The sequence below is a fragment of the Equus quagga genome, chromosome 4 (genome assembly GCF_021613505.1).
Source record: "Equus quagga isolate Etosha38 chromosome 4, UCLA_HA_Equagga_1.0, whole genome shotgun sequence".
NCBI lineage: Eukaryota > Metazoa > Chordata > Mammalia > Perissodactyla > Equidae > Equus > Equus quagga.
In genome coordinates, this window is record NC_060270.1 from 117,267,510 (window position 1) to 117,290,273 (window position 22,764).

Here is a 22,764-nt window from a genome sequence, read left to right on the forward strand (position 1 = left end):
CCCTGAATTGTGGGAATTCCTCCATGAGAAACTTTTGAACTTGGTTTTCTTCTAACTCTATAGGTATGTTACTTCTGATTTTGCTGATTCAGAAGATGTCAGACTCATGTCACACTCTATAAGATGGAGATTCCCATACCCATATATGTAAATCAGGAACTACATTGTAGTAACATTGAAACAAAGGCCCAACCAACCAACCTGAGACTCGAACTGAGGCTGTGCAGCTGTCTTTGCCAACAGGATTTTGCACCTCAAAACTATATACTCCACTGTCACCGGGTGCCACGTTGATAATCTTAAGGCCAGATACTTTGTTGAAGAAGCTTATTTTGTATTTGCTGTCACTTGTCAGTTCTTTTCCATCCTTAAACCACTTGGTACTGAGTTCAGGTGTGCCAGTGACCGTGCACTCCAAGGTACAGGTATCTCCCGTGGTAACTTGTATGGATTCTGGCTTTTCCACAATTGCTGCAGGTTCTGGAATGAGATATAAATTGCATCCAAATTTTAAAAGCAAATTGAAAAACCAAGGAAAACACAGATACTGGTAAGCATGTGACTCGTATTCATGATAACATCCTATTCGTACTAACCAAGAACAGATAGTGTGGCGAAGCACTCTTGCATTCCAGCATCGTTTTTGACCTGACAGGTGTATTTCCCAGCATTGGCTGGTTCTGCTCGTGAAAACTGTAGGGTTGCAATGTTTTCTGAATAAGAAATCCATATGTTGTCACTTTCTCTAACAACTTCTCCCTTATCTTTGAACCACACCACTGAAATTGGCTCAGCGCCTTCAATAGCAGTCTGCAGCTGAACTTCTTCACCAACGATGGTAGAAATGTCACTGAGCGTCTTCACAAATCTTGGTGGTGCTGATGAAGAAGAGGCAAATCAGGGATTTAAAATGTGCGGGGTTAATAGTATTTCCCTCGAGTCATGAATGCTAGGAATCAAATTAGTGATAAAGTGTTGTTCTCATTTCTTAAATAAGAGGCATTTTTGGTGGATGGGAGCAGGGTCACATTAGAGTTTGTATTAAGCAGAAGGAGTTGAACATCTTGTCCTCTCCAGCTTTCTAAATCAATCAAAACCTATTGGAAAAATTGTCTAAAGGGATATTTGGATTTGGTAGGATTTAGAAATGGGATGTACACTAAGCATGAAAGAATGTGGAAAGGAAAAAAGGGAATAGAAGAGACAGCTAATGATAAAGGACTGGGCTATAGCTAAGGGGCCAAAAGAATATTAAAATTAGAAGGAAAATAGTAAACAGAAGAGAATGAAGTCACTCTAACCTTTCAGAGTGATGGAACCAGCACAGGTGTCACTCCCCACATCATTTGTGGCTTTGCACTGATATTCCCCAATGTCTGCAGCATCGACATTCAGGATGTGAATACTCGTAAGGAAGTTCTCAGACATTATCTTGTACTTCTTGCCACTCCTGAGTTCTCTCTTGTCTTTATACCAAGAAACTTGAAACGGAGGAGTACCCTGAAGCTCACATTCAAGGTGAACATCAGCTCCTTTCAGTGTCTCAACAGGATGAGGCTTTTTGCGGAAAATGGGTGGTTCTAAAATTGGAAGATAATTGAGTTAGAGAAAAAGGAAAATTAGGAGGCATTCTGTAAGTATATAGTTACAAGTAAGAATCAGTTTTCCATTCTGTCATAGAGAAAGAAAACATAACCTTCCATTTTCTATTCTACTTAAAAAACTTTTTAAGGTATCAATAGAGAGTTGAGCAGGAAATTGAGAGGACAACTGGAGAAGCAGATGATGTGAAAAACACAAAGGAAGAGTAAGATCTGACCTTTAACTTTTAAGGAAGTGCTGCTGCTGGCGCTGCCTGCTGCATTGCGGGCCTCACATGTGTAGTCTCCGCTGTCTTCAACACTGAGACTGTGCATTTCCAACACCGCCACCGAGTCAAGGAATGACATTCTGAATTTACTGCTCTCTTGAATTTCAGTCTCATCTTTGTACCATAAAACTTTGATTTCTGGAGACCCTCCTATTTTACATTCATATCTTGTGTATTCATCCTGTTTCACAATTCTTGAAGGTTCAAGCTTCTTAATGAATCTGGGTGGTTCTACGAACCAAGAGGGAAAACACAAGGTAAGGGATCGAAAAGACAGGTATAATTCAAAATCAAGTGAAAAAAGAAATCTCTGTCAAACAGAGAGATCTTTAGCTCTGGAAAGCAAATTTATTTGATGCAGTTCAAAGAAGAATAGTTAAGTGAAACTTAAATAGAAAATTCCTAAAATAAAATACATTTATTTTTGTGAGTACCCACATCAAATATTATTGCAAAAGGAAGGAGGAAGAGCCATTAATGCCTATTGTACAATCTTCCTCCCAGCCAAAGAATCACTTCTTTAGTTCGAGCTCAGAGGCAGAGCATATCTGTTGGTGGAGGCACTCTGAGGTTCACAGGGAATAAGAGAGTTTGATTTCTCTCCTGTATGTGACTGTTTGTTTCCTATGGCTGCAAAGATATCAGTTATGTACCATGAAGAGTCAAATAGCAAAACTAGGTCAGATATCTTAATATTTTTTAAAAGTGCCACTTTCTCTTATGGACTTTAAATAGATATTTCTGCAAACCTTCATAATTCCCCTTTGAAGTGAGGAGAGCAATACTTTCTTCATTAACTGAAGCAAAAAATTCAAGCTTAGGGAGATGAAAATGATTAGCTATATGTCATAGAGCAAATGGGCTGATAAATCTAATTCTATTTCAATTTCAAGATATTTATAAACCATCACCACAAAATCCCTTAAAAATGCTCTAATGGGTTAGATCAGCAGCTCTATGAGTTAAGTATTTAATTTCTGACAGCAGCAGTCATGAACATGCCATAGAAAGAGATGATTGCCTCCCATAATGTCAGATATTGATGTACTCCCCAGCCCTTAGCTTCCTATTATTATTCCTGCTATTATTTAAGTGGGGCTAGTGGAGGAAAAGAAGTTGACACAATCTGACTCTTCTTGAAAGCCTTGATAGTTTGGGGCTCTGCTATCCCCCAGAGGGACAAAATCCATTAATTCACAAACTACTGTGGAAAATAAGTTATTTGAGATGACTTTCTTTTTTGTCCTAAGATAATTTCTTTCAAATTTGGATTTTCTTGCAATTCTGTGAAAAGTTTTTGTTCACTCTCTCTCTAGTCTCTACTTTTAGCCTTTGAAAGTGGACTTTCAGTCCATGTTTTACCAGTTTTACATTTTTAAATAAAATTTCTAAAAACTTGACTCATTTGAAAGGCTCTGGATCCATTTGATCACTTCCAATTACCAGACCATGGTCTGCAACGTAACTTTCAGGCACACCCTTCCTCCCGTATTTTAAGATATTGAAAATGTAAGAGACCTTGCTACTTTACTCAAACTAGTACCTTGTACACCCAGATGAGCAGAACAAGAATCTTTTCCAGCAACGTTGCTTGCATAGCAGGTGTACTGCCCAGCGTCACCTTTGCCTACTTTGAGAACTGTCAGAGTGGCAGTATTTTCAACCAAAGTCATCTTGTAGTTGCCACCAGGGCGAATCTCTCGGTTATCCTTGGCCCAAGTGATTTTGATTGGTGCAGTTCCAGTTACATGACATTTAAAAGAACCACTTTCTCCAAGAGCCAGATCTACTGAGACAGGCTTTAGATCAAAGAAAGGAGGAACTTCATGCTCTGAAAAGAATGAAGACCAACAAGGTGACTTCAGTTTTCATGTTCCCAGTCAGGAAGCAGAAATGAAGTGGCCCTACTCCTTTGGTGGCCCAGAGCCATGAAGCCGCTCTATATTGAAAAGGGTAATGGGATGAACTACTCACCTGAGAGAATGAGCTTGGCACTGGATGAAGCAGTCCCAAGAGGATTAGAAGCTGAGCAATTGTACTGACCAACGTGGCTCTGGTTGGTTTGCAAAATCTGAAGAGTTGCGACATTATGAACAAAAGATGTTTGCAAATTAGAATCATCTTTCAAAAGTACCCCATCCTTGTACCAAGACACTTGAAGAGGTTCTGAGCCATTGATGCGACACTCAAATGCAACTGGGAAGCCAAGAGTCTCATGAACATCCTTTAGTTTTCTCGCAAAGGAAGGTGGAAGTTTGCGCTCTATAAAGAAGTTACAGATAATCCTTATTTACAAGAGAGAAAACATCTGCAATATATTTCAATCTACTAAAATTTTGATGTTTTTAAGAAAAGAACCTATCAACACACAGCAAGACTTGTTAAGCAAAACCATCATCACCTTTGATGACAAGCACAGCTGAAGAAGCAACTGCCCCCACACTGTTTTCTGCCTTGCATGAATACTCTCCCACGTCACTGTGATCCACTTTGTTGATTACTAAGGAGGCAACATTATTTTTGAATTGCATCTTATATGCAGGAGCTGATCGTAGCTTTGTGTGTTCTTTATACCAAGAAATTCTAATTTCTGGAGTTCCATCCACTTTACACTGTAAAGTTGTAGGTTCTCCAATGGTTGCTTCCACATGTTCCAGAGGTTCAATGAAATAAGGTGGTTCTAAGAGATAAAGGATGGTAATCAATCAGACATGCGAACTAAAAGAGAATGTTTTAAAAGAAAGAAAAGAGCCATAAAAAGAGGTAACTGTCAACACACCTAAGACAGACACCAGAGCATCACAAATATCTTGACCAGCCTCATTTTCTATCAGGCAACTGTACTGTGCATAATCTTCTATCGTGCTGTCAAGAATTTCCAGTATCGTAGATTTTTCTGTCATGGTAATACTGCAATTCTGAGACTGTGAGAGAGGGAATTCATTCTTCATCCAGCTCACTGAGATGGGCGGCGTGCCAGTAAATGTGGCCTCAAGAACTATGGGGCTTCCTGTCTCCACACTGAAATCAGCCAATCTTTTCACAAAGGTGGCTGGTTCTATAAGAAGAAAATGTGAGGGTAAATTTGACATCCTCAAATGAAGACTTAGAAAAAAATTTAAAAGATACATGAATTGGAGAAAAGAGCCAACCTTTCACAAACAGATGTGTGGTACAGGAAGCACTGCCAGCATCATTAGTAACGAGGCAAGAATAGTCTCCACTCTGCAGTGGCTCCACCTCAAACAACTCCAGTTCCGAGACATAATCTTCCAGAGAGATGGTGCATGAGTCACCTGACACCAGTTCCCTGCTGCCCTTAAACCATTTGACCTTGAAAGGAGGGGTGCCTCTAAAGATGCTGGTGAATGTGAGGCTCACTCCAGGTAAAACTTCCACAGAATCAGGGGTTTGTTCAAAAGATGGTGGTTCTAGATACCCCAGAGGAGGGGGAGATCAAGAGAAAAAGGAAATCCAAGTGAGAAGTGATTTTGTTACTTGAAGAAAAGAGAACTAAGACTAAAAATGAAGACAAAATAAAGAAGTTGCACACAAGGCAGGCACTAAATCACATGGAAGAGACATTAGAGAAGCAGGAGCCTGATCCTTGCACACTGACCTTGCACAGTCAGGACTGCTGAGCATTCGTCAGAACCAGCCACGTTGGCAGCCACACATGTGTAGACGCCTGTGTCAGAGGGCTCCAGTGAGCTCAGATTCAAAGTACAGACATTTTCCGAAAAGCTGGACTGGCATTTAGGCCCACTAATGATCTCATTTCCATCCTGAAACCAGCCAACGGAAATCGGGGCCGAGCCAGCGACTCGGCACTCCAAAACCGCTGAGGACCCCAGGATGGCGTTCAGGTCTTTCAGCTTGCGGATGAAGGAAGGAGGGATGACTCGATCTGTGTGGAGAAGGGTAGTTTTCCGTTTAAAGAGAAGTTTTATTTTTTTTCTGGGAAAAATATAAAAAATTATATATTCATTAAAACCTCATACTACTCACCCGAAACGTGGACAGATACAGTGCAGTTACTTTTACCAACACTGTTTTTCACCTCAAAGCTATATAATCCCTTGTCACTCATTTCTGCACAGGGGATTTTAAGGGAAGCCACTTTGTTGACAAATGTAATGTGATGTTTGCTGTCTCCAGATAATTCTCTTCCATCTTTGAACCACTTGGTTGAAAGTTCTGGTGTTCCAGTCACTACACACTCTAATGCAAAAGGATTTCCGGTAGTGACCGTCATGGGTTCTGGCTTCTCTATGATTCTGGCTGGTTCTAAAAGAAGAAGTACATTGCATTGAAAATGAAGTCGCCTTCCAAACTAAGTTAGAGTGTAATCAAGATATGACTGGGTAAGAGTAATATTTGTAGACAATGATCATGGGTCAGTCAACTTGATTTTTTCTCAGGCTGTACTTTCTTACTAACCTAGTACAGTCAAGACTGCAGAACATTCTCTCATTCCGGCATCATTTTTGATTTGGCACACATATTTTCCAGAATTAGATGCTTCTGGGCTCCCAAGTTGGAGAGTTGCAACGTTGTCAATGAATGAAATCCTAGTGTTTTCACTCTCTCTGATGACTTCCCCTTTATCTTTCAGCCAGACAACAGAAATTGGCTGGAAGCCTTCCACTACAGCCCGTAACTCAACAGCATCCCCAACAAGGGTTGAGGTGTCACTTAGCTTTTTCACAAATCGTGGAGGTTCTAATGAAAGAAATTTGTGATTAGAGAAAAAAAAAGAGAATCACAGCCACATAAATTACTAACAAAGCAAGAAAAGATGAAACGAAGAGGTATATAATTTTGTGCCCTGTATACAAACCTTGGAACTTGACAGTGCAAACACACGTGTCACTTCCCACCTCGTTACTAGCTTTGCAGTGATATTCTCCTACATCGGAGGCTTCAAGATTAAGGATATGAAGACTTGTATCAAAATTTTTCGAAGTGATTTTAAATTTCTTGCTGCTTCGAACTTGCTTTCGATCTTTAACCCACACCACTTCAAATGGGGGTGTTCCCGCAATTTCACATTGGAAGACAACATCAGAACCTTTAAGGGCTCCTACTGGAGAAGGCTTCTGGGTGAAAACAGGAGGTGCTACCAGAAAAAGAAGATAAATAATAAGGATATTTGCTTACCAAGAAGGAAAAACATATTTTAGAATCTAGAATCATTAAGAGTGACTGGTGTGACCAAATGACAGTATGCTAACATAAGACACAACAATTCATAAAAAATAGTTTAAGAATTGCAAGGAAAGTCCCTTAACAAGCCTTTTTATTTTGGAGCTCATAACATTGCTGAGAAAGGATCTAAATCAGAGGAGAAGGAAGAAGAAAGAAGAAGCCTAGTGTGTCTAACCTTTAACAGTCAGCGCTGTGCTACAGCTGGCGTCGCCAACACCATTGTGAGCTTCACAGATATAGTCCCCACTGTCCTCAGTGCTGGCTTCATTGATGGTAAGCAATGCCACAGAATTAACGAATGACATGTTGTACTTCCAACTTTCATGAAGTTCACTGTCATTTCGGAACCACAACACTTTGATTTCTGGGGAACCACTTATTTTGCACTCCAGTTGGGTGGATTCTCCCTGCTTTGCAACTTTTGAAGCTTCTAATTTCTTAACAAACTTTGGAGGTTCTAGTAAATCAAGGGAAAAAATAGCTTATGTATAGTTGAAGATCTCATAAATACATATTTAAACTGGTTTATTATTAAGAAAAGACTTTCTGAGAATTTTGTGGCAAAATATGTTATCTTTTCTAAATAAGCTTTTAACATTTTAAATAGAGAATTTAGTTGATGGGTTTATTTTTGGATATGTAAGCTAAGATATATAAGTTAATGTACTATAGAGGTATTTGATCAAAATTTAGTAATGATAAATTAGAATGCCATATAACAGTAAAGAATAAAAAAAGAGAACGGATAATTGAAACAACATTTAACACATTTCAGTTAAACAACACTCTTTGATAGGATTATACTTAGAGATACACTAACAAAGAACAGTATAAAGAGAAAACAGAACTTTCATTAATGTTGCCTCCAACACTAAAATACAAATTCTAACATGATCCAGTTAGTTTACCCCAAATATTTAAAAACTAAAGAAACTTTTAGAAGACAATTACACAAATATGAGAAAGAGAAAATATTGGTAAATGTTATGTAATATACCTTTTACACTGAGTTGAGCTGAGCACATGTCTTTGCCGACATCGTTGGTTGCTTGACAAGTATATTGACCAGAGTCTCCTTTGCCTACTTTAAGAATTCTCAAATGGGGAGTGTTTCCCACACATGTGATTGTATAGTTTCCTCCAGGACGGATCTCCTTGTTATCTTTTGACCAAGTGATTCGCATTGGTTGAGCACCAGTAACATGACACTCAAAGTCAGCACTTTCCCCAGCTATAACATCTATAGATACAGGCTTGATGTCAAAGAAGGGAGATTTCTTAGGTTCTGGAAGATGAGAAGAAAAGACAACATGTGGTGTGGGTTTTCTTTTTGCTTTTTTTCACTAGCCATTTCTACTTTGACAATGCGTAAGAAGTCATGGTTTGCAAAGAGAAAGATTAACATGGGAACAAACCTCTTGCTGTCAGTCTAGCAGTTGAAGATGCTGTTCCAAGTGGATTAGAAGCTGAGCAAGAGTACTGGCCAGAGTGACTCAAGTCCGTTTGCAAAATTTTTAAAGTTGCTACGTTATCTACAAATGATGTCTGTAGATTTTCATCATCTCTTAAGAGTACCCCATCCCTGTACCAGCTCACTTGGATGGGTGCAGAGCCATTTAATCGACAAGTGAGTGTAACCGGTAACCCAACAGTTTGTTCGATGTCCTTTAATTGTCTTGCAAAGGAAGGTGGGAGTTGGCGCTCTGTAGGCAGACAAGTAATACTTGAGGCATTAGTAGATGAAATGAAAATTTCCCATAAAGATAAAAAGTTCAGATGAGGAAAAAAGAAATTCCTGAATTTCTCAAATAATGTCATTACCTTGAATTCTGAAGATAGTCTTAGAAGAAGCAGTTCCTATACTATTTTCTGCTTTACATGTGTATTCTCCACTGTCATGGATATTTACTTTATTAAAAACAAGTGTGGCCACATTGTTTGTAAAATAGGTCCTGTATTCAGGAGTTGGCCGTAACTTGGTGTCTCCTTTGTACCAAGACACTGTAATTTCTGGTGTCCCAGCAACTTGGCATTGTAAAGAAACTGAATCTCCCACCGAGGCCTCCAGAGGTTCCAGTTCCGTAACGAAATAAGGTGGTTCTAAAGAAGAAAGGCTCACAATCAGCAATCGGAGTTCAAGAAAACCAAGCAAACAATGCTTCATGTTAGACACATGCCAATCATCTACGAGAGAATAAGACAACACACCTAAGGTAGATACCAGAGCTTCGCACACATCCTTTCCTGCCTCATTTTCAATCTCGCAGGAATACTGTCCTGCATCTCTTTTTGTGCTATTCAGAATTTCCAGGAGGCAAGTTTTCTCTGTTGTGACTATGTTGCATTTTTCAGATGGAGTTATGTTAAAACCATCCTTTTTCCAGGTAACTGAAATTGGAAGTGTTCCAGTGTAGGTACTCTCCAGAATTATCGACTTCCCCGGTTCTACTGAATGATCGCTTAACTTCTTCACAAATGCAGCTGGTTCTGGTGAGTGACAAGCACAGCAGTTAAACACAATAAAAACACAAAGACGTCAGTATTCAGAAATTAGGACGATCAAATGCACTTGAGCAAACCTTTTACATAGAGACGAGTAGTGCAGAATGTTTGGCCAGCATTGTTAGAAACCACACAGGTATATTCCCCACTCTGAGATATGTCGACATTAAATAATTCCAGCTCTGCCACAGTGTCTTCAAAATAGATGTTGCACCTGTCTCCTTTCACCAGTTCTCTGGCACCTCTGAACCAGCCAACCTTGAAGGGAGAGGTTCCTCTAATAACACTTGTGAAGGTGACATTCTTGCCTGGTAGTACTTCCAAAGGTTCAGGTTCCTTCACAAAAGAGGGTGGTTCTACATAGACATGGAGGACAATGAAAAGATCCCATAAGCTTCAAATTTAGTTGCAATTTTGAATCAAAAAAGTAGAGCACTTTTGGATGTGTGTCAACCTGGATGTGCGCCCAAAGAGGAATTTGGAAGAAAAGGTACGAGTGTCTAACACTGACCTTGTACAGCCAACACTGCACGACATTCATCAGACCCAGCTACGTTAGCAGCCACGCATGTGTAATTGCCCATATCTGATGAGTCCAGGGAATTCAGCTGCAACGTGCAGACATTATCTGAAAACGTGGTTTGGTACTTTGCTCCACTGACAATCTTAGTTTTCTCATGAAACCAGGCAACAGAGATAGGTGATGATCCAGCTACTTTACACTCCAAGATGCAAGAAGCACCCAGAACCCCACCAGTATCTTTCAGTCTTCGTGTGAAAGAAGGAGGAACCGTTCGGTCTGTGTAAGGAAAGGTAAGAGACTCGTCATGATTTCAAAGAATGTGAGAGACTCAAGAGAAGGAAACTCGTGAACGGAATTTGCATAAGCAATGGGAGGAATGCATTGGAACTAACCTGAGACATCCACCACAGCTGTGCAGCTGCTTTTTCCAACATTATTTTGAACCTGGAAAGTGTATGTGCCTGCATCTTGCTTTTCAACAGAGAGAATCTTTAAGGAAGAGATTTTGTTGTAGAAGCTAAATTTGTGTTTTTGGCTGCTTGTCAACAGCTTTCCATCCTTGTACCATTCAACTGAGAGTTCGGGTGTGCCAGCCACCTTACACTCCAGAGTGCACGTTTCTCCTACAGTCACTGTCATTGATCCTGCTTTCTCGACAATGACTGCGGGCTCTGAAATAAAGTCGGATAGCCATCTGTCAAAGTCTGTTATCTTTACTATGCCTCTATTGCCAAATTCACTAAGATTGTTTCTTCCAATGATAATGATTATGTTAGGGCTCTCTCTCTAGACTTTAAAATGTGATTGCATAATTACACACTGTCATGAAATTATAGGAGTTATTATTAAGTAATATGTTTGTGGACTAGTCAACTTTCAAAACAATTCAGACAATGTACATTAGACAATGTATATTGATTTGAACTTGACCTCTTTAGAGAAAAAACTACATGTTATTATGCATACTCAGTACTTTTGCTCTACTTTAAAGTGCTAAAGACAGTTTTTCAAGTTGCTATCCAAACAACTGCTACGTTGAAATTAAAGGTGCCCAGAGGTGAACGTGCCTTTCCTATCAAATATTCTTGTCAGCTTTGAAGACTAGTATTTTGGAAACAAAATTTCCACGTAGCGTATGCTGGGCTCCCAATTTTTTTTAAGCTTAAACAAAAAATAGTCCTGATTATATTTGTTAATCCATCAAGAAGAGTAGTAAGTAAACAATAAAACAAATGGTGAATTTTTGATAGGAGTACAGAAACAGAAAAGAGTGTTTGAAAGATCGATGAAATTCCCTAACCTTTCAAATAGGTGAAGATCAATATAGTTCTAGAAGAAAGTCAGAAAAGGAGATTCTACCAGTAAGTCTTAGTAACTATCTCAGCAGTTGGCATCACTTTCTGTTAATGGACTACTGTACCAACCTAGAACAGTCAATGTGGCCATGTTCTCCCTCGTTCCGCCATCATTCTTGATTTGGCAGATATACTTCCCAGCATTAGCTGGTTCTGCTCTTGCAATCTGCAGAGTTGCAATATTTTCCACAAGTGTAATTCTGATGTTTTCACTTTCTCTAATCACTTCTTCCTTCTCTTTAAGCCACTGGACATAAATAGGCTGGGTGCCTTCTATGGACGCTTGCAACTCGGCGGGCTCACCAGCTACAACGGTGAGGCTGTTCAGTTTGGACACAAATCTTGGTGGTTCTGAACAGGAAAAGACGGATGGAAATTGTTGAAAAGATTGTCCAGATAATGGAAGAGAGGGGAAAAAAATAAGCAGTTTGCACATTCCTGCCATTTCTGCCACAGGCAGGAAATATGCTTACCTTTCAGTTGTACAGTACAAATGCAAGTATCACTTCCCACTTCATTCTGTGCCTTGCAGTGATATTCACCGATGTCTGAAGTTTCCACATTGAGAATGTGGATACTTGCATGGAAGTTTTTGGACACGATCTTGTATTTCTTGCTACTTCTGAGTTGCCGCTTGTCTTTGTACCATACCACCTCAAATGGTGGTGTTCCCGAAAGTTCACATTCAAGACTAACTTCAGTATTTTTAAGGGTTTCTACTACAGGAGGGAAGCTGCTAAAAACAGGTGGTTCTGTAAAAAACAAGAATTTCTCATGAATTGGGCTATTTAATTTCACGGAATGAGAAGTTTTTATTTCTTTGTTTTTAAATTGGAAGAAAGAGTCCAGATACTACAATTGGTAAGTAGTGTCCAGCACTATCACTTTAGTGTTGAGGAAGAATAACAGCTTCAGAGGGGCCATTAGTCTTTACGAAATCACTCAACTTCACTGGCAGAGAACCCCAACTAGACCCTAGATGTCCTTACTGAGAAGTCCAACATTCTGGCGACTGCGCCTTACTAATTTATCTTGGACTCTAAAGATTGATGCAAAAATTGTAAAAAAAACCAAAAAAACAGAAAAACACCCCAAACCCAAGTATATTAATTAATATGATTTCAGCGATGAAATTTTTTGTATATGCTCTACAATCGAGACACTTGGAAGTCATCACCACAACATCTGTGATCGAAGTGTTCACTTCAACAAATGGTTATTGCACTAACTGCCTCACAACATGACAAACTTGGTAGTTGTGACAAAAATACTGTAAAATGGGAGTAGAATATGCAAGTATTATTTGCATCAAGGTATATTGATATAATTTTTAAAAGATAGGAAATGGTTCTTGAGATGGAGGAAAAATATATAATTGTCCTGTTTTTGCATATATGTAGTAAATTCTTTTTGTTATTGATGATAAAGATTATAGTAAAGATGATATATTTATAAGTTTGTTGAAGGCAAAAAATCAATTTAAAAATGCCTGCTTTGTGTTTTTACATATTTTTGAAACATCAGATTTGAACTGCTTAGTTAATGTGTTGAGGTCATCAGAATTGCGGCATTGGAAGAGCAAGAAAAATATCCCAGAATGACTAGCTACATGTAAGCAAAGCTTAAGAAGAAATAACGTCTAAAAAGGGAAATAATACTGTTTAGGAAAATATCCTGTGATCTCAAATGGAAGCTAAAATGACAGTAAAAGAATAGAGAGCTATGACAGCTGGAGAGAGGAAGGTGAGTTTCAGGTAATGAGGAACAGAAGCAAGAGAATTCTACCTTTTACTATAACCTTGGTACTGCAGCTTGTGCTGCCAGCAGGATTCTGAGCCTCGCAAATGAAATCCCCACTGTCTTCAGTCCCGAGATTGTTCATCTGAATGACGGCAACTGAGTCAATGAAAGTCATTCTGTATTTATCACTGGCTGGGAGTTCATGTTCATTTCTGTACCACACAACTCTTATTTCTGGGGATCCAGTTATCTTGCATTCAAGTCGTGCTGAGTCACCTGCTTTCACTATTTTGGATGCTTCTAATTTCTTTACAAACTTTGGTGGTTCTAGAGAGTGAAGGAAAGAGGAGATTAGGAGAGAACAGATATAAATAACAAAAGTTAAATTAGGTAGTATGTAGGAAAGAGAAAAACATGAACAATGCCTGGCAAACACAGTGTACTATGTTGGAAAGAAGGGTACTTTCTTGATTGAGTTGATGCATTGTAACAGAGTACAGAACAGACAGAGGCCACAGGTCAGACAGAAACATAAAACAATCAAACTTGCACACCTGTCACAAACAAAAGTGTAGTACAAGAGTCGCTACCAACATCATTGGTAACTTGGCAAGTATATTGTCCAGTCTTGGAAGCATCCACTGAATAGAGATTTAAGAAGCTAGTTGACCCTTCCAAGCCAATGAAACATTTAGGTCCAGAGACAAGTTCCACATCATCCTTAAACCACTTGATTTTAAATGGTGGTGTTCCTTTCAGTACTGCTTTGAATTCCACTGTAGAATCAGGTATGGCTTGTTGTCGCTCAGGTTTCACCAGGAAGCTTGGCGGTTCTATAGATTTTAAGAGAAATATGTTTATTTAAATTCCTTGTAGTTGAATTATTTTGACAGCTTTATGGATACTTAGGAAAACATTACTGAAAAGAAGTAACGACTGAATATTTCTTGAGCTCAATAAATATGGATCTAAAGAAACAGAATTATTGAGACTTTCAGCCCTAAAGGATATAAGGTAAGAGTGGTACATTTTAAAAGCAATCACGAAGAAGAATCAAGAAGTGGTAAAGAAATTCTAACCTTTCACAGTTAAGATGCCGCTGCATGCGTCATCCCCTGCTACATTTGAGACCTTGCATGTGTAATTCGCGGTATCTTCTAATTCCAGATTATTAACTTCCAGTGACACAGTGTTCTCGTGACAGACAAGTCTGTATTTTGCACTTGTAGATATTTCTTTTCCATCCTTAAACCACTGAGCACTAATAGGAAGTGAGCCAGAAACCTTGCACTCCATATGAACAGAAGAGCCCAGAACTTTATCCATTTTGGTTAATTTTTTGGTGAATGATGGAGGAATATTTTGATCTGTCCAATGCAAACAGCAAAACATATCCATTAATATGCTGCTATTTGTTTACAAAGGACATAATAAGGGAAATAAGGGAAACTGACTGGGGCCAAGATACAAACCTAACACTCGCAGGTAGGCATCACAGCTACTGCTTCCAAAGTCATTTTCCACCTTGAAAGTATACTGACCACTGTCTTGCATCATTACTGACTGAATCCTGAAGCTGGCCACGTTATTTTCAAAACTCATCGAAAAGTATCTACTGGGCACAATTTGTTTCCCATCTTTAAGCCATTTCACTTTGAGTTCTGGTGTTCCCGCCACAACACACTCCAAGGTCACTGGGTCTTTCTCGGTGACATCAACAGATTTAGCTTTCTCTATGATCTGAGCAGGTTCTGTAGTAACAATTAAATGATGGATGAGTTGCATTGATAAGTCCACTAGAAATAAGGAGTGCTAAAATTGTCTCCACAGACTAACTTTGAAAGAGAATAGCTTACAAACCTTGTACTAAAAGGAAAGCATAACACCTCTCAACTCCTGACTCGTTCTTGGCTTGACACGTGTATCTCCCGCTGTGTCCATTATCCACAGTTCTGATCTGAAGTGTGGCCACATTGTTCACAAATGAAATATGAACATTATCGTCTTCATCAAGAATCTGATCATCTTTCAGCCAGGTTACAGAAATGGGAGGAGAGCCTGCCACGGTGCTCTGAAATGTGGCAGAACTTTTCAAAACAGTAGTGACATTTTCTATCTTCTTAATGAATGATGGTGGCTCTGTGATTAAATTAGATAGTGTGAGAAGAAGAGGCATATTTGAACTTCTACCCATAATCACTAAAGTAAAGGGCATTACAGAATTTTTATTTGGTAGCCTGCTTCTTGTGTGTATAACTGACCTTTCAAGGAGACTCTAGCACTGCATGAGCAGCTGCCACCTTCATTGGATATGATGCACTGGTATTCACCAGTGTCTGAAGGGTCACACTTGGTTATATGGAGGTAAAACACTGATACTCTGTCACTCAGGGTATATTTTTTGCTGCTTCGAATTTCCCTATTATTCTTCAGCCAAGTGACTTCAAATGGAGATGTTCCCATCACTTCACACTCCAGCTCCACGTCACTGTCTTTCACTACTTCCACTGGCTGCAGCTCCCTGATAAAGGTGGGAGGTTCTAAAGATTCAAAGGAAGACAGAGACAGCTTACTCAAGGGGAGACCTGAGGCCTAGATGGCAGCACAGCCAAAATGGAAAGTAGATCCTCTAACGAACCTTTCACTTTTAATTGAATGCTGCAGCTTGCTGTGCCTGCGTCATTACGAGCTTCACAGACGTAAGTCCCACTATTTTCTACCCTGGCACCAGAAATTTGGAAAGTGGCTAAACCATCAACGAAGGAAATGCCATGTTTCCGAATGGCTGTTATTTCATTCCCGTCCAGATACCAAGAAACTCTGATTTCAGGAGTGCCTGTTATTTGGCATTCGAATGTTGTAGATTGTCCATTCCTCAGCACCAAGACTGGGCTGGGCTTCTTAATGAATTGAGGAGGTTCTAAAGATGAGGAAAAAGCATGATACGGAACATTTTTTAAAACAAAGACCAATGTGCAAAATTGCTTTCTTAACCCTCTTCCCCCCCGCCCAAGAAAATCTAGACATGCAAGAAAGTGAGGAGACGGAGAGACCAGACCTTTCACAAAGAGAGTGACTTTACTGGTCACTGTGCCAACATCATTGCTTAGTTGGCAAATGTAGGTCCCAGAGTCGGCAGCTTTGGCTGAAAAGAGCTCGAGAATGGTGGAGGTGTCATCCTTCCAAACTGAGCGAGCTGCTCCTGAGTGCAACTCTTTGTTGTCTTTAAACCACTTTATTGTCATGGGCGCAGTGCCACCCACAAGAGCCTTTAACTGAACCCTTGTGTTGGGATTGACATCTTGTGACTGAGGCTTTTCTACGAAGTAAGGGGGTTCTGGGGTGAAAGGAAAAGAAGCAAAAGGTGAAAGGAAGATTTATTTTAGAACTGAACAATGAAGGACTTAAGAAATGAGAAAGCAACAAGTACTTGATAAGTGGAGATAAAAATTGCCAACCTTTGACTGTCAGATGGCCGCTGCACTGGTTGTGTCCTGCCTTATTAGTGGCAGAACAAGTGTATGTCCCACTGTCTGTACCTTCCAGGTGACTGATCTCCAAGAAGGCAGTATTGTCATGAAAAGAGTATTTGTATTTTTCACTAGCTGATATTTCTTGGTCATCTTTGAACCATTGGATGCTTATGGGATGTGACCCAGCGACTATACATTCTAAATCAATAGAAGATCCTTTAATGCTGTCCATTTTCTTCAGCTTTTTGGTGAATGAGGGAGGTATAATAAGATCTATGCAACAAAAAAGCAAAAAAGAAAAGTTAAGTCAACCCACCAATTGGTATTTTCTCTAAAATTGTAAGAGATGAAGGAGCATGGAGATGCCCAGTTCCTCTTGATAAAAAAAGCCATACTAACCTAATACATTAATGCTAGCCCTGCAGCTGCTTCTCCCAACGTCATTTTGGACCTCAAAAGTGTATTCTCCACTATCTTTCTTTTCAGTAGAAATAATCTTCAGTATAGAGACTGTGTCAGTGACACTGATTTTATATTTTTGGCCCAGGGTCAGTTCTTGGCCACCTTTAAACCATTTGGCTGTAATCTCCTTAGTCCCTGAAAATTTAACCTGCAAGGTGGCTGGGTCTCCTTGGGTGACATCTATAGACACAGCCTCCTCGGTGATTGTTGCAGGTTCTGTGGAAAACAAAGGGTTAGACGTGGGTTGTGAATTGCTCTGCTGAAAGTCTTACATCTGCATTTTTTTCTAAAACCCATGGCAAACTTTTCAACCAACCTTTTACTGAGAGTAATGCAGAACATCTTTGTATTCCTGCATCATTTTTGGCCTGACAGACATATTTGCCATCATGCTTGACTTCAATGCCACTGAGGTACAGACTGGCCACATTGTTCTCAAAGGTCATTCTTATATTTTCATCTTCAGTGATTTCATCATTGTCTTTTAACCAAGTCACCGTGATTGGCAAGGAGCCCTTCAGAGTTGCCTGGAAGGCAGCTGTGCCTCCTCGAAGAGAGCTGGTGCTCTCGATCCTCTTTACAAAGGTTGGGGGTTCTAATAGAAGAATGAATTCTCCATTAATACCAGCTCTATAGCAAAACTGGCTTTTTTTTTTTTAAAGAGATGGCTGTACAGTAGAGCCAGTCCATCATTTGAACTGACACTAACCTCTTAAAGTCACCCTGGCACTGCAGGTGCTGCTGCCCACCTCGTTGGTCACCCGACACTGGTATTCGCCAGCATCTGCGGTTACAAACTTGAGGATCTGCAGGCTAACCAGCTGATCCTGAATCAAGGTTTTATACTTTCTACCACTTCGCAGCGTTGTGTTGTCTTTGAACCAAGTGATCTCAAAGGGAGGAGTGCCTGCCACCTCGGCCAGCAACATGACATCGTACTCCTTCAACACTTCGATTGGCTTAAATTCCTTGGTAAAGTAAGGTGCCTCTATAGTAGAAAAGGAATTATTTTGAGTTAATGGGGAAGGAGTCTGTGCTATGGGCCACAACTTTGGTAACACAAGGGGCAATGTGAACACAAACCTTTGACTATTAAAACGCCTGTGCAGTGGTCACTGCCAGCCTCATTTTGAGCCTCACACATGTATTCGCCACTGTCTTCAGTGGCAACATCTGTGAGTCTTAGGACCGCACTGGATTCCACAAAAGACATTCTGTGCTTGCTGCTTTCCTTAATTTCTCTATCATTCACAAACCATGTTATTTTAATTGGAGGGGTACCAGTTACTTTGCAGGCTAGCTCGGCGGTGTCTCCTTTCTTTAATAGCTGTGATAGCTCTAACTTCTCAACAAAGGTGGCAGGTTCTGGGGAAGGAAGAAAGTTGTTAAGAAATGTGAGAAAGAGGAAATAAATTATAACAATGGTAGCACACAGATGTCGAGAAAACAATGCAAACCTTTTACAAATAAGTTTGCACTGCACTCCACGCTTCCAGCGACATTGCTGATTTTACAGGTGTATGTGCCTGAATCAGAGGTTTTTACTGCATAGAGTTCCAGGGAACTTTCTAAAGCTTCTTTGGTAATATAGCAGCTTCCACCAGAAACCAGCTCTTTGTCACCCTTAAACCATCTGACTGTGAAAGGAGTAGACCCCTGGAAGGTGCTCTTCAGGCAGACTGCAGAGTTGGGCAGAACATCCTTTGATGCGGGTTTGGTTACAAAACTGGGTGGTTCTAAAGAAGGGGTATAAGAAAGAATTTCAGAGAGTTAAGAGGCATGATCTAAGGGAAGAAGCCTTAATTTGAACATCATCTATAGCAATGCAAAAGTCTCCAGCCAACCTTGCACAATCAGGGCTCCGCTGCTGTCTTTGCTTCCCACAGAATTTGTGGCTCGACAAGTGAAATTCCCCGCGTCATTCATGTCTACTCTGCTTATCTCCAAAGAGGCCGTGCCTTCCACAAATGCTATTCTGTATCTGTCAGAAGAAGCTATTTCTTTGCCATCCTTAAACCAAGATACCCTCATGGGGAGGGAGCCAGCGATTTTGCAGTCCAGCCTGCAGGTACCACTAACAATGCTATCCACGTTGCGTAGGGGTTTGGTAAAAAACGGAGCAATGTCTCGATCTGTTCATGGCACAAGAAGGGAAGAAAGATCAATATGGAAAAGTGCTTAGTGATTTTATTTTTGGTCATTTATGGGGTTTCAAAGGAATATGTAGAATAGGTTTCTAAAGATACTAACCTAATACAGTGAAAGTTGTCTCGCAGGAGCTGCTGCCCACTTCATTGGAAATCTCAAATGTGTATTGGCCACTATCATGCAGTTCAGCCGAATAAAATTTGAGTTGGGCAACATTGTTTTTAAAACTTATTCGATACTTTTTACTAGCAATCAAAGGTCTCCCATCTTTGTACCATTTGGGCTTGAGTTCTGGGGTGCCTGTGACTGTATACTCCAGTGTGGCTGGGTCCCCCGCTGTCACCTGGATCAGCTCTGCTCTCTCAATGATTTTGGCAGGTTCTACAATGGCATGAAATAGTTAGGATTCTGAAATGTGTATTAAAGTTTCACTTTAAATGGAAATGTAGATTCAAAGTTAAAATGTTTCTACACAAACCTTTAACTATTAATTCCCCTACAGACGTTTGGCTTCCGGCTTCGTTTTCAGCCAGGCATGTGTATCTGTCACCAAAACTAATCTGAACATCGGGGATTATCAAGACGGCAACACCATTGGAAAAGCTCATTTTGATTTTTCCATCTTCTTTAATGATCTCTTGTCCTTTCATCCATGTGACAGAAATGGGTTCTGACCCTCTCACAGCAGCTTGTAAGGTAACAGTCTGTCCTGCTAGTGCGGTAAAATCATCTACCTTCTTTACAAAGGTTGGTGGTTCTAGTTAAAGAAAGAGAGCATGGAAAACTCGTCAGTTCCCAAGCACTTCAACACCACGTATATTTAAGCATTTTATCTAGATTACATTCATCTCGTCCAATACCGCTATTCCATAGTGTTGGTTAATTTGAAGAAGAAATAAAATTTAAGAAGAATTATAATTCCATCCAAGACAAAGAAGCATAGAAGATACACAGTTATCAGCTGGAAAAAATGACTGTTGATATAATTCACTTTTGTTATCAGAGATTAAATATTTACACTGGTTTCAGGATAAAGACTGGATGAAGGTCATTCACTTTGTTCCCAAGGACCCAGGACAAACAAAAGCAGAACAAATTCTCAAAGGTTAGGAGAAGAAGAGAGAGAACGAGATCTCCTTCCATGGGTTAAGAAAGCCATTTGACAATTTATTAAAGAGATAGCAGTTTTCAAGCACTAACCTTTTAATAAGTGTGTTGCAAGGCAGCCACACTTCCCAACTTCATTAGCAACGACACATTCATATTCACCAACATCGGCACTGTTAAAAGCAAAGATCTCCAGAGACACAAGAGACTTCTGAGAAAACAACCTGTACTTTTTACTACTTCGAATTTGCTTCTTATCTTTGAACCAGCTAATTTCAAATGGTCCAGTGCCTGCGACTTCACACTGAAGGAGGGCATTTGATCCTCTCACTATATCTGCAGGCTCGAGAGTTTTGATGAAAGAAGGAGGTTCTACAAAAGCATGAAAGCATTGTATAAGTAACGTGGTACAGGCAATGAAAAAGGAAATCTTTTCTCAGAAAAACAATGGACTATAACTGAGTAAACAAACCTTTGACAACTATTTCAGCACTGCAGCTGTCACTGCCCACGTCATTCACGGCTTCACAGGAGTAACTCCCGCTGTCTTCAACTTTCACATCCGTAATATCAAGTACAGCCTCAGAATTGACAAAAGACATTCGGATTGTGTTACTCTCATTAAGTTCTTTGTTATTTTTAAACCAAGTAACCTGGATCACAGGCGAGCCTTTCAGCTTGCAATGGAGGCGGGCTGATTCACCAGGGAGCATTAAATAAGAGGGCTCTACCTTCTTCACAAAGGATGGTGGCTCTACATGAAGTTACAGAAAAGAAAAAGGGAAAGATGTCTGAAGCATAAACTCCATGAAAGAAAAGTAGACGTATACAATGGAAAGACACAACACACATAAAACAGCTTCACGAAATTTCTGAAAAGGTTGTGGTGTCCTCAATAGCTTTCCACATTTCCATGATTCGAAAACAGTTTCCCAGTCTCTTCATTAAAAAAATACAAACAAAAACAAAAACAAGCAAACTCTACTCACACAAAGAACAATTTTATAAAAGAAGGTAGTTAAGAATTGCTATTGAAGTTCTTAGAAGAAATTTTAAGCAAGCTTTGTTAATGGCAGACAGTTTTAACAGAACAAAAGCAAGTGAATTCTGAAGAAGATTGGGAAAACAAAACCAAACAATGCCAGGATTTCCCCAAACCAAAATGTGTGCTTGGATGACATGATTTTAATAGCAAAATGCACCGACGGCATTGTTTGTCAATTTTTCTCCGGAGGCATCCTTTCAGAGAAGAAAGTGAAAAATAATATTCACACATGTCTTACCTCTGATGGTTACCGTTGCTGAAGAGGAGCTGCTGCCTGCCTCATTGGAAGCTGTGCAAACATAGGTTCCTGAATCTTTTACTTTGGCCAGAGGGATCTCAAGTGATGCTATTTTATCTTCAAAATAGATCTTAAAATCTTTCCCGGGGGGCAGTTTTTGACCATCCTTCTTCCATGTAACTGTGACTTTTCTGTCTTCATCTACTTGGCACTCAAGGTGGATCTTCTTATTGATAGCCGATTGCACAGGCTCTAATTCTTTAATGAAATGCGGTTTGTCGATTATGATCAACTCAGCTTGGCAGATGTCGGCTCCAAACTTGTTGGAAGCCTTACAAGAGTAAACTCCTTGGTCTTGTATTGTAAGATTTGAGAGTTCTAAAATGTGTTTGTTTTCTGCATCTGAAATCTTGCAGTTAGGAGAAGGCGATAGCGCGGCGCCATCTTTCTGCCAAACGGTTTCAATCACGGGAGTTCCTAGCACTGTGCAGAGGAACTTGGCTGCCTTACCCACAAAAGTTGTAACGGATTTAGGTCTGGAGTAAAAGGTTGGTGGATATGCCTCTGCAAAAGAAATTTTTTCAGTATTACATTCTGTCCGCACCAAAGCTCGTGCTGTAATTACATATTTCAAGAAAGAGAAAAGATGAAGTATATCTTTAGACAGACATGAGACATTATTTAAAACAGGGTAATGTATTAATAAGATGAAAAGATTTGTCAAAGGAAAGAGATGAGAGTGTTTTTTATAGAGGTGTGAGATGTAATTTAAATGTCTCTATCAAAGGAAAGAAAAAATGTTCCTTTTTTTTAAGCAACATTAACTTACTGTTGCTAAAAATGTGTCCATTTTAATAGCTGATTAACTGAATTCTTTGATAAGCCATTCAGCTGAGATTTTAATTCTACGAATTGGAAGACTGTGTAAGGAAGATAAAGAAAACGCACTTGACTTTTCTAAAGAGCAGGGATATTAAATGATGAAAAGTTCGAGTAGTTTTGTCGTCTCTCTAATCCTCATGTCAACCATCAGCAAATCCTTACATGGCTCAATTTTGAATGCATCCTCTAAGTCATTTGAAACTTGTAAAAA

At 39.7% G+C, this 22,764-nt stretch overlaps 1 protein-coding gene across 1 annotated transcript in view; it reads right to left on the reverse strand.

Moving 5' to 3' along the window:
• The window catches only part of TTN (titin), a 265,933-nt gene that overhangs the window by 172,043 nt on the left and 71,126 nt on the right, over positions 1-22,764 (reverse strand). Inside the window, 43 exon segments of the mRNA XM_046658450.1 lie at positions 202-480; positions 597-878; positions 1,302-1,580; positions 1,820-2,101; positions 3,414-3,701; positions 3,845-4,132; positions 4,272-4,550; positions 4,650-4,928; positions 5,023-5,301; positions 5,490-5,777; positions 5,879-6,157; positions 6,311-6,592; positions 6,711-6,989; positions 7,254-7,535; positions 8,076-8,363; positions 8,494-8,781; positions 8,900-9,178; positions 9,287-9,565; positions 9,658-9,936; positions 10,092-10,379; positions 10,496-10,774; positions 11,528-11,809; positions 11,932-12,210; positions 13,244-13,525; positions 13,753-14,031; positions 14,278-14,565; positions 14,671-14,949; positions 15,059-15,337; positions 15,460-15,738; positions 15,837-16,118; positions 16,257-16,535; positions 16,657-16,944; positions 17,071-17,349; positions 17,450-17,728; positions 17,843-18,121; positions 18,217-18,498; positions 18,591-18,869; positions 18,978-19,265; positions 19,384-19,662; positions 19,760-20,038; positions 20,482-20,760; positions 20,861-21,142; positions 21,672-22,235. Of these exon segments, the coding sequence (XP_046514406.1) occupies positions 202-480; positions 597-878; positions 1,302-1,580; positions 1,820-2,101; positions 3,414-3,701; positions 3,845-4,132; positions 4,272-4,550; positions 4,650-4,928; positions 5,023-5,301; positions 5,490-5,777; positions 5,879-6,157; positions 6,311-6,592; positions 6,711-6,989; positions 7,254-7,535; positions 8,076-8,363; positions 8,494-8,781; positions 8,900-9,178; positions 9,287-9,565; positions 9,658-9,936; positions 10,092-10,379; positions 10,496-10,774; positions 11,528-11,809; positions 11,932-12,210; positions 13,244-13,525; positions 13,753-14,031; positions 14,278-14,565; positions 14,671-14,949; positions 15,059-15,337; positions 15,460-15,738; positions 15,837-16,118; positions 16,257-16,535; positions 16,657-16,944; positions 17,071-17,349; positions 17,450-17,728; positions 17,843-18,121; positions 18,217-18,498; positions 18,591-18,869; positions 18,978-19,265; positions 19,384-19,662; positions 19,760-20,038; positions 20,482-20,760; positions 20,861-21,142; positions 21,672-22,235 (12,390 nt within the window).